The following is a 15,787-nucleotide window of genomic DNA, read 5'->3' on the forward strand; positions in this document are numbered from 1 at the left end:
GGACAATAATCAACTCATATATAACTGAAGCCTGCTTCACACACCTCGGTCTTACTTGAGTTAACATTCTTGACTCTTGAGCTGTTCTACACAACCCTGAATCATCATTGCATGCTGAGCTGATCCGTACATGTGTATTCATACTTTTTGTACTACAAAGGTGCTTCACTTACAAAGCCATGGTAAATCACGCTGTGAACCTAACTTGGTTTGGATGAGGTTATGTGCCAGAGTAAAGATCAACAAGTTCGTAGACAAAAAAGGCTCTGCAGTGGAGATTACTTACAGTCGGGCATTTTGGACAACACTTTTATTTTTGATGCAAAAAAGAGAAGAGTGTGATGTGCAAACTGCTTCCAGGACAGAAAGGACTGCGCAATACTGCTAACACAACGTTGACTCTTTGCAGGCAGCATGCTAACACCAAGCTAGCAAAGCACCTAGAGTGATGATAAAACTGAGTGCGCATGTGTTAGCCTCGGGTTTATGTTGTTAAATGGTAATTATGAGACAATACATAATGTAACGGATAATGTAACAAATTACTTTCTCTACTGAGTAATTAAGTAACATACTCCATTGCTTTGAGGCATTACTTTTTTCAACACTGGATATGACAGAGCAGCTATTTTTACTCCCTGGCCTTGTATCATATTTGTTTTTAACTTCTACTTCTCAGACTGTTAAACATCACTGGGGCTGCAGCCTCTAAAGTATCTCAGTGATAGAGATATGATACTGATAAATCTGTCAACTTATATTTTTGCAAGCTTTCTTTCTTTCAGAGATGCTTCAACCGGGTGTTGTGGCAGGACGTGTGGATGTTTCTAGGTTTGCTTCAGATGGACAGTGATGGAATTAACGAGTGCCTTAATTTCAAGCAGACCAATGAAATTAGGGGTTAGTTTCATGGACTCACTTCTCAAGGAAATATTTTTGGAAAACAGTTAACTTTCTAACTTGATGAGTAGTTGGGAGTCAGTGGTGGTGAGGCTTTTTATTCTGTTCCTGGGTTCTTAGTGGGGCAGCCCTAGTGATCCTACAGAGGTGACGACAGCATTGGAGGTGATGCTGGACAGGTCAGCTCGCTCTCTTGGGCTGGGAGGAGCAGATAGCAAGGTGAGAGGCCAGTGGCAGAGCTGTGAACTCCCGGTGGACTGGAGTGCACCACATATTGCACTGATTTGTTGTCTGTCCATTTGCCTGTGGGTAAAAAAGAGCAGACACTTAGCTGTGTCCAGAATCGGGAACTGAACTGTGAAGCCAAAAGACACGATCTGAGTGGAGCTCAGCCGTCTCTAGGGGGAGCTTGGAGAGATGTGCTTTGCTTTGGAGACCCAGCACTGGTCAAACTGGTTGCATTACCTGCCTTTGAATTTCTGTTCACAGATCTGTGGCAGTCTAAACAGTAGCTGTTAAACAGAATGGTCTGTCCTGCTGGTGGTGGTAGAGGAACATTGGTAGGATCATTAAAGTCACAAATGCGCAACCACTTGATACCAAGAATGCCTGTAAATTTTGGACAATTTATAATAAAGTTTGGTATTCACACACACTGCACTGCTAAAGTATTCATTCACCTGTTCAAATCATCAAATTCACTGATTACTTTCACAATAGATAGACCTTCCTGTTCCAGCATGACTGCACACCAGTGCACAAAGTCCATAAAGACATGGATGAGCGAGTTTGGTGTGGAGGAACTTGACTGGCCTGCACAGAGTGCATGACCTGAGGAAGGTGAAGTTTCATTCCCAGATCGGACCTCATCTCCCATGATGTTGCTGACCCTTCCTGGTCTTCTTGGAGGATGAAGGCTTCTCGCCCTCCCTGATGAACTGGATGGATAGCATTGGTCTTGCCCAAACTTGATGTTTTCTCCATTGCTGCTGCTCCAAAATGTCAGCCAACACTCTGGGACCTTGTCATGACACCATTTGTATCTTCCCTGTCTAAGAGCAGTCTTCCATCCTGCTCCAAAATGTGCACCATGGTTCCTCTCCCCACATAACCTGCGCTGTGAGACCTCCCTCATTCCCCACCTATGCAGGTTTGTAGGAGTGTTTCCAGTTTCAGACTGACAGTTTCTCAGCAATCAATGCAATAATGACTAGTTTGAATATATGCAATTTAAAGTGGCCTAGTTTAACCATTTAAAGTCACATGAAATCCATTAGGCCAGCTAGCCTTTAGTTCAATATAACAGCCTTTCCCCATATTTCCCCATTTTTTCTCCTGTCAGCTTTCTCTTGGCTGTCACACGTCACAGATGGATTTGGACATTAACACTTTTCTCATCTGCCTCTCAGTTATGAGAAGCCTAATGTCTTTGGAACAAACCATGAGAATCAAACTTCCTCCAGTCAGCAAAAAAGGGAGAGGACACGGTCTGAAAATATCTTTCACACCCAGATCCTGACACTTCGTCCATCATTGTATGCTGTTCACCAATCTGACACAAGTGGAAACAACTGTGCCATAAGTGTCAGTTTTATTAAAGACGGTGTTGAAATGCTTAATATAAACATGTTGGACTTTGTGCTCAACTACCCAAGTAAGAAAACAAAAAAGAAGAAAAAAGGGTTAGAGCATGAAGTGTTTCTCAGGGCTTTCATCCAAAATACCTCACAGATCTGTGAGTGAATTTCTTTACAAAATGGGGTCTGCCAACAGAAATGAAACACCCTCTGTCATGCTAAAATCGATGATCTAGCTGCTGAATTATCTGAGAAATAAAAAGGAGAGGATATTAGAGGATATTAGAACAAGTCTCTGAAGTACTGCCATACAGGTAAATGGCAAAAGTGACCTACGCTTTGATGCCTGTGAAAAGGCAGAGATGGGATGGGGATTTTAAAAAGCCACCTCTCACCCGCTTCAGCACTCAGGACAAAAGCCAGACCTGGTCCATTATTTGTTCTGTGTGAAGTAAGCCACAGAAATGCCTGTCCAAATGCCATGTGAAACATCTGCTGCAGCCTGCTTTATGATATCATCCACCAGTCATCCACATAAGAAAAAACCCACACAGCCCTGTTAAAAAGGCAGGCAACAACAAAATGTAGCACAGCTCATTAACAAAGGCATGAGTCACTGGGCCTCTCTTCGACAGGATACGTGCACCAAAACATCATCTACAGTGGCTGCTTTTTCCAACAGTGGTTCATTTTGTTTACAGGTTTGCAGCATCATTTCCAACGTGTGACAGAGTGCCAGAAAATGACCCTTTTCTATCCTGTACCTAATGAAAGAACAGATCAAAATAAAGCCACACGACACAGCCACAGGTTGTTAGCTAACTAAGACCATTACAATCAATGTGAGGCACAAAAAAGATGAAATGGTAACGATCCTACATAACGGAGCCTGCTGGTGGCATCCAGTAACTCGAATATGCAGAATTCACAGCAGATGCTGGAAGCTGGAGCTGCTCAGCAGATCGCCCTGCCAACTTTACAGGAGATAGGGACTGCCGCTGTTTCAGCTCCGAATTATCTGAGGGACCAGAGCGAACAAGGACCTCCAGCTCAGTCTGTGGGCAGAGTTACAGTCAGAGTAGGTTAGCTTGGGAACATACAGTTCAGTCCTTGGGGAGTCAAATCAGCAGCACAACAGTCTCTGAATAGGAACGACAATAAGCTCGGCTCAGAAAGGCCGGCACAGATACAGGACACATAAACTTCACAGTCCACCCACAAACACCAAGTGCAGTTTTCAGCAGGGAACTAAAAATCAGAGTGTGGCCCAGAAATAGAAACACCAGGTAATATTTGACGGCTGTCCGTCTCTGACACGACAAGGTTTCACCAACAGTTCTTTAAACAACAAACTCTGTTTTTTTTATGTCAAAGACAATAACACAGTTTATAAACTTTCAGCGGTAAAAACATGACAAACTTTTTCACTTGTATTTCTGAATCAGATTTAACCTTGGATGATCTTGTGATATTTAGTCCACTAAAACTAAATCTAACTCTGCACTCAAACCTTCTCTACCAGTGTTTTGTGAAAATAACGCTGTTTGATGAAGTGTGAGATGGTATGACCGCACCACCATATTATTTATCAGATATTTCAATGAAATATGTTAGAAAACACACCAACACCCCAAATACAATGGAGAGATTGACATGGGCACTGACTCATGTTTGTGGAGTTTAATGAAGCCTCATTTTCTGCTCAGCCAGCGTCAGCACACCTGTCAAATATCCATGCCTCTAACTTTAAAGAAGAATCCGAATGCATGAAAGAAATCACCATCTGCACAGCTGGGATAACAATTCATGTCAATTTTATTTACACAGCGCCAAATCACAACAACAGTCGCCTCAAGGCGCTTTATATTGTAAGGTAGACCCTACAATAATCCATACAGAGAAAACCCAACAATCATATGACCTCCTATGAGCAGCACTTTGGCAACAGTGGGAAGGAAAAACTCCCTTTTAACAGGAAGAAACCTCCAGCAGAACCAGGCACAGGGAGGGGCGGGGCCATCTGCTGTGATTGGTTGGGGAGAGAGAAGGAAGACAGAAACACTCAATGCATCACGGGAATCCCCCAGCAGCTTACACCTATTAGCATAACTAAGGATTCAGGGTCACTTTATCAAAAAGGAAAGTTTTAACAGGGGATAATATTATAAAAACCATCTGTTCTCTTCTGCTTAGCCTTGCTGGAGAGTTGCTAGTTAACCCAACCCCACTATGGGAGGAAGCCAGAGTACCCAGAGAGAACATGAATGACCCTGATGCTGGAACTGAACTCAGGACCTTATTGGTGTGAGGCAACAGTGCTAACCACTGTGCTACTTTTATGCTATTCCATCATTTTAAAAACAAGATATTATTTTTTGTACCATGCTACCATAGCATAACTTCATTGCTGAAGCTGGTTATTTTAGTACGTGAGGGTTTTTTTGGAGGACCCTCAAACAGCTGTTAGAAAAACTGCAGTTTTTAACACTTCAGCATTGGAAGTTTCCTCTTGATTTTCCTGATTATATCCAGTTTCCAGTGTTAAGAGCATTCATCAATCCTCTGACTATCAGCTGCAACACTCACACCTCACCAGTCATTATTGATTCTAGATCATTATGGCTGATCCATTTGCATTTTCCGGACTAGGACCTTACTTGAAGGACGCCGTTCTATCAGACCACCCTCCTTTTTCATGGACTGTACACTGGAAGGATCTCCTGAACGCTATGGTTCAAGCATGCATGGAGAAACTGGAAAGAGTAATCTTACATTATTCTTGTAAAGGCTGTCTCATAGTAACAGGCAAGTTATAATATTAATAGCAATGGGAATTCATTTTTTTTGCTTTAATGACTGAAAACTGAATTTTAGTGCAGAAAGAAAAAGCTGCTCTTATTTAGGGCGGCTGAAATTCAAGAGGAGGATCTGTGGTCTCACATGTGTCCGCTCCCAGGTGCTTCCAGCTAAATCTAAACTTTATACGCTGTCAAGCTCTTTGTGACATCACTGGTCTAGTCCAATCACCTTCACCTGGCCTTCTCCAGGCCAATCAGCATTCATGCCACGTACTTTAAATATCAGTGTGCATCTGTCTTTGTCCTCGCAGATGCCATTGTGCAACCCACCTCCTGCCCATCTCCACCTCTCATCACTCAAGCTCCATTCAAGCCTTCTTTATCTCCACCACCAGCGTCGAGGCTCCAGGGGCTCTAATCCCTTTCACAGCCAGGATGGGCTAACGGCCAAACATCAATCTGTATCTGTTCATCAATAACTCAGGTTCAGTCTTTCTAATGATCTGTCCTTACTGAAGTATATTTAGTGTTTATTTTTACAAACAATGTGGCTATAATGTCTTTATCAGCTAACGCTCAACCTTCTCTCCTTCACAGACCATTAAATACTGTGATTTAACAAAGCCTATGGCATCTTAGTCATACATGTTCAGTAGTTTAGAGAAATGCAATAAACTGAAATAAAATAATCATAATAGAAAAAAAAAAACGAATAAAATGATGTTGCGTACAAACTAAAATAAAATAAAAAATACACAGAAAACATCTTTGTCAGTGTGGTCAACGCAAACATAAATGAACTCTGACGCAGATCGTTATGAACACAGGGACGGCTCTTTGATATTTAATGTTGTGCTTGAGAAACATCAGCCACATAAACATTTACAAAACGCAAGAAATAAATAAAACTGAATTTAAAGAAATCAAAATGAAATAATAACTGTTGAACTGTTTGTTTTGTTTGGAGTTATTTGATAGTAGTACACAGTAAGATGTAAGGAGTGTTTGTTTTTTCCATACATCGTTACATAGACACGTTTTATTTGGTGACGTCCTAAAAGCCATTGTTGCAGATGTTTAAAGTGCTGCATGAACCGCGGTGCTCAATGTGAACTGCTTAAAACGTCCTTTCCCTCTGATTCGAGTTTCTCAGGCTCCTACTTTGTTTAAAAAGCTGGCGAGGCTCATCCACAGAAACTATGATGCAAACACGCAGAGATCCATGAGGCTTTTTGTACAAACTGGTCTGTCAGAAACTGCCCCAGAGGTGAAATTTGTGGGATGTTGAGCACACTGAAACATACCATGACAAGACACTGAACTGCATATTCTTCCTGTGCCTGTTTGGTTCCCTCCAGCTAACATAGACAAATATTAGACTGATTGGTCTAAATTGGTAACAGTGGTAGATGTGAGATTCAATTCAATTCAATTCAATTTTATTAATACAGCGCCAAATCACAACAAACGTCGCCTCAAGGCGCTTTATATTGTACAATAGATCGCACAATAATAAATACAGAGAAAACCCAACAATCATATGACCCCCTATGAGCAAGCACTTTGGCGACAGTGGGAAGGAAAAACTCCCTTTTAACAGGAAGAAACCTCCGGCAGAACCAGGCTCAGGGAGGGGCGGGGCCATCTGCTGTGATTGGTTGGGGTGAGAGAAGGAAGACAGGATAAAGACATGCTGTGGAAGAGAGACAGAGGTTAATAACAGATATGATTCAATGCAGAGGGGTCTGTTAACACATAGTGAGTGAGAAAGGTGACTGGAAAGGAAAAACTCAATGCATCATGGGAATCCCCCGGCAGCCTACGTCTATTGCAGCATAACTAAGGGAGGATTCAGGGTCACCTGGTCCAGCCCTAACTATATGCTTTAGCAAAAAGGAAAGTTTGAAGCCTGATCTTAAAAGTAGTGCTGTCAAGAGATTAAAAAAAAATAGAGATTAATTAATTATGATTTTTAATTAATTGATCTAATTAATCTCTTTTTTAATCTCACCTAAAAATAGCTGAGGAAAGCCCTCAACTTATTGTGGCAGACCAAAAGACTGATATATAACAAAGAAAGTGACTTTATAAAGTCATTTATTGTTTAACAAACGTTAAACAGATGCAACCATTTACATACTGTTGTATTCTTTTGTAAAATAAGTGGAAAAATAAATACAAATAAAATCAAATAAATTAAGTGCTGCAAGTTAGCACATCAGAGTTGCTCTTTTCTGAGCAATACAGCACTGAAATTCCTCTGCTTCAGATAATGAAAAATAAAACTGACATTGCAGTGCTGCAAGTTAGCACATCAAAGTATTCTTCCATCACAAAAAAAAGTGCTGAACATCAAGCAATCTATTCTAGTAGGCTACAAATGACACAGCAGCTATGCTGACCACATGTGTCTCATTTCTTCTTCCTCAGCCAGTCGCTAAGACACACCAGCCTGGTAACATTTTCTGGAAGCAAGGCTGCCCTTTTCTTTTGCACTATGTGGCCTGCAAGGCTAAAGAGTCTCTCACAGGGTACAGAGGTAGCTGGGGAGGCCAGGTACTTTTGTGCTAGGACTGACAGCTTTTCATAGACTCCTGAGTGAGCATACCACCACTTCAGGGGACAGTCATCAATACTGATGCTGGGTTCTGCTCTGTAGCGCTGCAGCTCTCCAGACTCAATTCCATCTTCTGAGTCAGAGTCAGACCCCAGAAGGAGTTCGCTCCTCCTCTTCTTCTGAGCTGGTCCATCATCCTCTGTGGAGGGCTGGAGACTATCTGCTCTTCTGGGCTCTGCTGCCTGGAGCATATTCTCCAGAATGGTCCACACCTGAATGAATGAATGAATGAATGAATGAATGAATGAATGATTGTGATTAAAACTAAGTGCTTTTTTTTTTATTTTATTTAATCTTGTAAAGAACTTTGTGTTCCATATAATAAATAAAAGTTTGATTTGATAATGAATTGGACTCATTAGTCCAGCTTAACCTTATTGTCCTACCTGTTCCCTCTTTTCTCTTGGAAGACATTTCAAATCCTTAAACCGTGGATCCAATGCTGTGGCCACCTCGAACCATATCTCGTTGCCATTAGCTCGTCGTGCTGCCAGATCCTTCTGGAAGGCATTCTTGAACTTCACCACGTAGGCAGGATCATCATCAGTAATGTCCATGACACGGTACAGATGGCGAAAAGCAGGCAGCACTACAGAGCAAGAGACGTAGGCCTCACCACCCAGCAGCTCTGTCACATACCTGCAGAGGTGGAGAGGTTTGCTAAATAAACCTAGCTGGATTCATTTAAATCAAAGTGTAACTGATTCCCAATTTAATTGTCCTTAAAAGTTCCTTGTTATGTTCATTAATTTTGATTTTACACATGTAACAGTAGTTTATATAATTAAAATGGGAAGGTGTTTATTTGAACTTACTTGCATGGTTCAAGCAGGAGCTCCAGCCTCTGCAGTTTCGCCCACTCACCTTCGGTTGGCAAGACCAACCTGTGGTTCTGTTGGTCCAACGTAGCCTGGACAGCCTCTCGGTTACATAGGAGGCGTGAGACCATTGCGAGAGTCGAGTTCCACCTGGTGGGTACATCCTGTATAAGTTGATCGCTCTTCTTTCCGAGTGCTACTTGTTGTTGGTTAAGTTCTGTGGTACTCGCAGGGCTTTGTTTAAAATGACCAACAATCTTGCGGCACTTTGCCAGTACACCGACAAAACCACTGCTATCGAGACATACCGTGATGGTCCTCTGGAGAATGTGAGCATTGCAGGCGATGTGCTCATATGGAAGTGCTCTCATAGCAGCCAGCATGTTTGCTGCGCTGTCTGTGCCAATGGTGGATATCTTGTTTTCAATACCCCAGTCATTTGCTACCTTGAGGAACTGTTCGGCGCATTTATCAGCAAAGTGCCTGGTTTCTGTTCTCATGACGGTCAGTGCAAATGAGTTGAGGTTCCACTCACTATCAATAAAGTGTCCAGTCACCCCAAAATAGCTGTGGTTGCCAGCTGAGGTCCAGTGATCTCCGGTTATAGCAACACAGTTGGGAGAATCCTCCGCCAAAATCTCAAGTTTGTTTTTCTTTTCGCCGTCGTACATTTTGCTGATTTTGGTCGTTACTGTAGTCCTGCACGGCGGCTTGTATGACGGGTCATTGGACGCAATTTGCAACACCTCTGTCAATCCTTCGTCCTCTACTATATTTATCGGCCTACAGTTCATCGCTATCCACTTGGCAATAACATTAGTCAGCCTGTCGGTCGCAGACTTGCTCATACGAGGGGTATTCTCTAGTTTTGTTTGGCGAAAAGCTTTGCTCTGGCTTGCTATATTGCTAACGTCTTCACTGCTAGCTGTTGCTGCACTCGCGGCTGGGTGCTTTGCGTTGAGGTGATAGGCCAAACTTGAGCTGCTTCGGTGGTAAGCAAACTCCTTCTTACACTCTAGGCAGACCACTTTACCTTTGTCAATGGTGCCGTCGGGGCGTTTATGAAATACAAATTTCCCGTTCATTGGGCCAACAACTCTCAGATGCGCCTCCATATCCACACTGTAAGCTAATCACCACTTCTCACCTTGACCTCACGACGTGACTCCACCCCCAACAAGTCAAGCACAAGGAGCCCAGCACATAAAAACGGATTTTATAACATAGCAACTCTCATACAAAATCAATGACGTCAAGAGATTAAAAATTAGATTAACGAGATTAAAAAACATAACGCGCTAAATAGCATTGTAATTAATTAATCGCAATTAACGCGATAATTTGACACCCCTACTTAAAAGTAGAGATAGTGTCTGTCTCCCGAATCCAAACTGGAAGCTGGTTCCACAGAAGAGGGGCCTGAAAACTGAAGGCTCTGCCTCCCATTCTACTTTTAAATACTCTAGGAACAACAAGTAGGCCTGCAGAGCGAGAGCGAAGTGCTCTAATAGGGTGATATGGTACTACAAGGTCATTAAGATAAGATGGGGCCTGATTATTTAAGACCTTGTATGTGAGGAGCAGGATTTTGAATTCTGGATTTAACAGGAAGCCAAAACAGGAGAAATCTGCTCTCACTTTCTAGTCCCTGTCAGGACTCTTGCTGCAGCATTTTGGATTAGCTGAAGGCTTTTCAGGGAGTTTTTAGGACTTCCTGATAATAATGAATTACAGTCGTCCAGCCTGGAAGTAATAAATGCATGAACTAGTTTTTCAGCGTCACTCTGAGACAGGATATTTCTAACTTTAGAGATGTTGCACAAATGGAAGAAAGCAGTCTTACATATTTGTTTAATATGTGCGTTGAAGGACATGTCCTGGTCAAAAATGACTCCAAGGTTCCTCACAGCGTTACTGGAGGCCAAGGTAATGCCATCCAGAGTAAGAATCTGCTTAGATACCATATTTCTAAGCTTTTCAGGGCCGAGTACAATAACCTCAGTTTGATCTGAATTAAGAAGCAGAAAGTTAGCGGCCATCCAGGTCTTTATGTCTTTAAGACATTCCTGCAGTTTAACTAATTGGTGTGTGTTATCTGGCTTCATGGACAGATAGAGCTGGGTGTCATCTGCATAGCAGTGTAAATGTATGCTATGTCTTCTAATGATGCTGCCTAAGGGAAGCATGTATAATGTAAACAGAATTGGTCCTAGCACTGAACCCTGTGGAACTCCATAATTAACCTCAGTGTGTGAAGAGGACTCTCCATTTACATGCACAAACTGGAGTCTATTAGATAGATATGATACAAACCACTGCAGCACAGTACCTGTAATACCTACAGCATGTTCTAATCGCTCTAATAGGATATTATGGTCAACAGTATCGAATGCTGCACTGAGGTCTAGCAGGACAAGCACAGAGATGAGTCCACTGTCAGAGGCCATAAGAAGATCATTTGTAACCTTCACTAAAGCTGTTTCTGTGCTGTGCTGAGCTCTGAAACCTGACTGAAACTCTTCAAATAAGCCATTCCTCTGCAGATGATCTGTTAGCTGTTTGACAACTACTCTTTCAAGGATGTTTGATATGAAAGTAAGGTTGGAGATTGGCCTATAATTAGCTAAGACTGCTGGGTCTAGAGATGGCTTTTTGAGTAAAGGTTTAACTACAGCCAGCTTGAAGGCCTGTGGTACATAGCCGATCATTAGAGATAGGTTGATCATATTTAAGATTGAAGCATTAATTAATGGCAGGACTTCTTTGAGCAGTTTTGTAGGAATGGGGTCTAAAAGACACGTTGATGGTTTGGAGGAAGTAATTATTGAAGTTAACTCAGAAAGATCAGTTAGAGAAAAAGAATCTAACTTAACATCAATGGTACTAAGAGTAGCTGTAGATAATGTTACATCTGTAGGATGATTATTGGTAATTTTTTCTCTAATGATAAAAATTTTATTTGTGAAGAAGTTCATGAAGTCATTACTAGTTAACGTTAAAGGGATTGTTGGCTCACAAGAGCTCTGACTTTTTGTCAGCCTGGCTACAGTGCTGAAGAGAAACCTGGGGTTGTTCTTATTTTCTTCAATCAGTGATGAATAGTAAGATGTTCTGGCTTTGCGGAGGGCTTTCTTATAAAGCAGCAAACTATTTCTCCAGGTTAAATGATGATCCTCTAAATTTGTGACACACCATTTCCTCTCCAGCTTACGAGTCATCTGCTTTAGGCTACGTGTTTGAGAATTATACCACGGAGTCAGGTACTTCTGATTAGAGACCTTAGTTTTCACCGGAGCTACAGTATCCAGAGTTGTGCATAGTGAGAAGGTGAAATTATTAACAAGATAATCGACCTCTGTTGGAGTAGCGTTCAGATAGCTGCTCTGCTCTGTGTTGGTACAGGGCATTGGAGATGATAACAGTGGGTGGATTATATTCTTAAACTTAGTTACAGCGCTTTCAGAAAGACATCTACTTTGATAAAGTCAACTCTCCACTGCTGTGTAATCAATTATTGTAAATGTAAATGTTATCAGGAAATGATCAGACAGGAGAGGGTTTTCAGGAAACACTGTTAAATGTTCAGTTTCTATGCCATATGTTAAAACAAGATCTAGAGTGTGATTAAAGTGGTGGGTGGGTTCTTTTACATTTTGATGATGAGAGATGAGATGAGATAGCCTTTATTTGTCAGTTGCAGGTCTTTTGCCCACAACCGAGATGACAGACCTTGCCGACCGTACATACAATACAAACATCACATTGGGGAAACAGGTCAGGCTAGGTAGCGAGGAAAAAAACATCGAAATGTGCAACACAAAAGGATAATACAGGAATGCACAGGTATTAACACACCATAACACAATAAACACTGGAACATGGGAAAGAGTTCCAGTGTGTACATCTGATCTGGGACTGCTGCAATCTTCGACTGCGCCTCCAGCTGACCCGATGTCCACATCATGGGGGAGGTAAGCGTTGGAGGTGGCGTTGGATAGGGAGGGTGATGCGTCAGTGAGTGCTTATCAGTATCAGTATATGTATGTGTGTGCGTGTCCATAGTTCAGCTGAGACAGTGTCCTTCGCCCTACCAGGCTAAGTAAACAGTCTACCAGCCAACCCAGGTGGCCTTGCATGGAATGGGAAGGAACAGACTCAACACAGTCGTTATCAGGGTGTTTTTGTTTGGCTCCAGCCTTGAGCCCACAGCTGGCGCCGAGGGGTAGCCAGATTATGATGGTGATTTTTCTTTTACAAACAACTCATGAGAATTTCAAGCTTTTTTTAACACTCCGACACTGGTCTCTCAATCTCCCGTTAATAGCTGCAAGTTTCTCCGTGATGTTATTAGCCGTCGATTCTGTGGTCTTGTCACTCCTTTTGCTCACATTGCAGATTCTGAGACCTCACGACCGCAGCCAACTGATCCGAGATGTAGCTTCCGCCCAGAGATGTTGTTGTGAGTTGATTCTTTCCTGATGTAATCCAACATACATACGCTCAAAGGTGTTATTCTGAGCATTCACTGCAGTCGTAAGCGCCTCCAAGCTCTTAACCATGCTGCCTTCAGTGAGCCCTTTCTGAGAAGTCGCACCTGTCGTTCCAATCTCAGCGGGCAGCCTTGTGGGGGTTTGAACAGCCGGTTCCGCTTTCTTAATTCTCCGATAAGCCAGGGCCAAGCCAGCTCCGATCAGCAAGAACCCTGTTATCATGGTTCCAAATAGGTAGATATCTTCAGCCTCCTCGATCGAAAGTCCCGCCAGGCACTGTCGGTCCCAGGCACTGTCGGTCCCGCCAGGCACGCCAGGCACATTGAGAGAAGCCAATTGAGTCTAATAACAGATTAAATGCCATGTTGAGGCTGTCATTCTTAGCATCTACATGGTTGTTAAAATCACCCACAATAATTATTTTATCTGAGCTCAGAACTAAATCAGATATAAAGTCTGAGAAATCAGACAGAAACTCTGTGTAAGGCCCAGGTGGACGATAGATGATAACAAGTAAGACTGGTTTCTGAGTTTCACAGCTGGGGTGGACGAGGCTGAGCATCAGGCTTTCAAATGAATTAAAAGTCTGTCTGGGTCTTTGGTTGATTAATAGGCTGGTGTGAAAAATTGCTGCCACACCGCCCCCTCGGCTTGTGCTTCAAGGTTTCTGGTAGTTAAAATGACTCGGGGGTGTTGATTCATTTAAACTAACATAATCATCCTGCTGCAACCAGGTTTCTGTAAGGCAGAGTAAATCAATTTGTTGATCAATTATTAAGTCATGTACTAACAGAGACTTGGAGGAGAGAGACCTAATATTTAATAATCCACATTTCACTGTTTTACTCTTTGGTTCAGATGTGGATACTGTATTGTTCTTTCTTTGTGATTGTTTATGTTTAAGTTGTTTGTTGCTGGTTTTTAGTTTGTTTTTTGTCTGTTTGGAAGCTGACACAGTCTCAGTGGAGAAGAGTTTTTGGGGGGTAGCAGGAGGAGAGAAGCTGCAGAGAGGCGTGTAAGACAGCAGCTCTGCTTCCTGGTCCCAACTCTGGATAGTCATATTTTGGGGGGTTTAATAAATTTGTCCATATTTCTAGAAATGAGAGCTGCTCCATCCAAAGTGGGATGGATAAAGTGCTTATAATGTACACAACAGAGTGCTCTTTTAATATGTTGCTTTGCACATAAAGTTCATTGAATGGTCAGTAAGACTATCAAAGTACTAAATGCCTGCAACTTTATTTTCGAACAAATCAGTCAGAGGAAGCTACGATGATGACCTCGGACTATGTCGGATATCCAGTGCGTTAAAATAATACCAGAATTTGTCCTTTCAGGGTGTGCAAATATTAAAGAAACCAAAATGTGTAAAACATTAGTGTGTGACAGTCATGTTAACTTACTGTTAACACCTGCTGTTCCTGCTTTTGGATGTTATAGATTTTACAGTGACTTTTACAGGCTTTTAAATTGTAGCCATGTTCATCCAAATATCAGCAAACGTAAAACGCAAAGTTTAAACAGTACAAAGAAAAAGCCAGTGTGACCCAGCTTTAAAGACTTTAACGACAGAAAGCAGCGGTGCGATGATGCTACGAGGAGCAGAGATAAAGAAGTGTGGGCGTGACGAGGGTGTTTTCCTAACAGCTTCCAGCTCCATTCATCATTCTCAGATTCCTTGTGTAAGACGTGCTAGCTGCAGGTAGGACAGGGAGAAGAAGAGAGGCCCATTCTGACAGCTTTTGATGGATGACCTGCATATTTCACCATTTCTTATTAAATCTACTCAAAAATTTAAAAAAAAAAACAGGGTCTTTCTTTTTTTTAAAGTTTTTAGCTGTATTTGTGTTCAGTCAGTGGGTAATCAAACTTCAACCTTGCAAGAAAGAAAAGAAAAAACAGTTGTCCAGAGAGCAAAGCTGGATGATTTCTTAGCTCGTCACAAGACAGAGCTATCTGTTCCTCAGTTGTCTCCTTTCCCCTCAGTAATGAAGGAGTGTGTACAATGTGTACCAGGTAGGTTAAATACTACACATTTAGCAGTAATTTCAAATCAAATACCAGTACGTGATTTGTCAGTGCACTTTAGATCAGCGGTCCCCAACCCCCGGGCCTCGGACCGGTACCGGTCCGTGAGTCGTTTGGTACCGGGCCGCGAGAGTTGAGGCTCAGGTGTGAAATGTCTGGTTTTCAGGGTTTTTATCGGTTTTCAGCGTTATTTTGTTATCGTTTTTATCGTTAACTCGGTTTTCCTGAGTCTTTTCACGTGTGTTATGAATAAATCTTCTTTTTTTCGGTACCGGTACTAGTTTTATTTTGTTGTATTTATCCGCGACACCTTAAAGGCCGGTCTGTGAAAATATTGTCGGGCATAAAAGGTTGGGGACCGCTGATCTAGAACCACCGTCCTTTGTCTCTACAAGTCGGGTTAGGGACAAAGTCTTTGCTGGGTTTAGAGAAGGGTTGGTAATTAAAATGGCCGGAAATGAGAAGGATCATGTTTCCCTATGTGGACTCTTTCCCTTTAAAATAAGGATCCATAACTTTAACTTTTAAAAGAAACTCTTTCTTCTATAACCACCACCAA

At 42.1% G+C, this 15,787-nt stretch overlaps 1 protein-coding gene across 1 annotated transcript; it reads right to left on the reverse strand.

The window, feature by feature from the left end:
* Window positions 1-7,325: 7,325 nt before the first annotated feature.
* On the reverse strand, window positions 7,326-10,065 carry LOC120718112 (E3 SUMO-protein ligase ZBED1-like). Its single transcript, XM_040006460.1, has 3 exons — window positions 8,708-10,065; window positions 8,279-8,531; window positions 7,326-8,104 (listed from the first exon to the last, which is right to left on the reverse strand). The coding sequence occupies exons 1-3, from the start codon at window positions 9,823-9,825 to the stop codon at window positions 7,688-7,690; spliced, it is 1,788 nt and encodes a 595-aa protein (XP_039862394.1). The 5' UTR covers window positions 9,826-10,065; the 3' UTR covers window positions 7,326-7,687.
* Window positions 10,066-15,787: the final 5,722 nt, after the last annotated feature.

The sequence above is a fragment of the Simochromis diagramma genome, unplaced genomic scaffold (assembly GCF_900408965.1).
Source record: "Simochromis diagramma unplaced genomic scaffold, fSimDia1.1 OVJJ01000024.1, whole genome shotgun sequence".
Lineage (NCBI taxonomy): Eukaryota > Metazoa > Chordata > Actinopteri > Cichliformes > Cichlidae > Simochromis > Simochromis diagramma.

Excerpts from the sequence above, each read along its gene's own strand:
- LOC120718112 (XM_040006460.1), bottom strand. The coding sequence starts at position 9,825 with ATGGAGGCGCATCTGAGAGTTGTTGGCCCAATGAACGGGAAATTTGTA. Across the intron at positions 8,532-8,707 it reads CTCCTGCTTGAACCATGCAA|GTATGTGACAGAGCTGCTGG; the intron begins GTAAGTTCAAAT and ends CCACCTCTGCAG. Across the intron at positions 8,105-8,278 it reads CAAGAGAAAAGAGGGAACAG|GTGTGGACCATTCTGGAGAA; the intron begins GTAGGACAATAA and ends TCATTCATTCAG.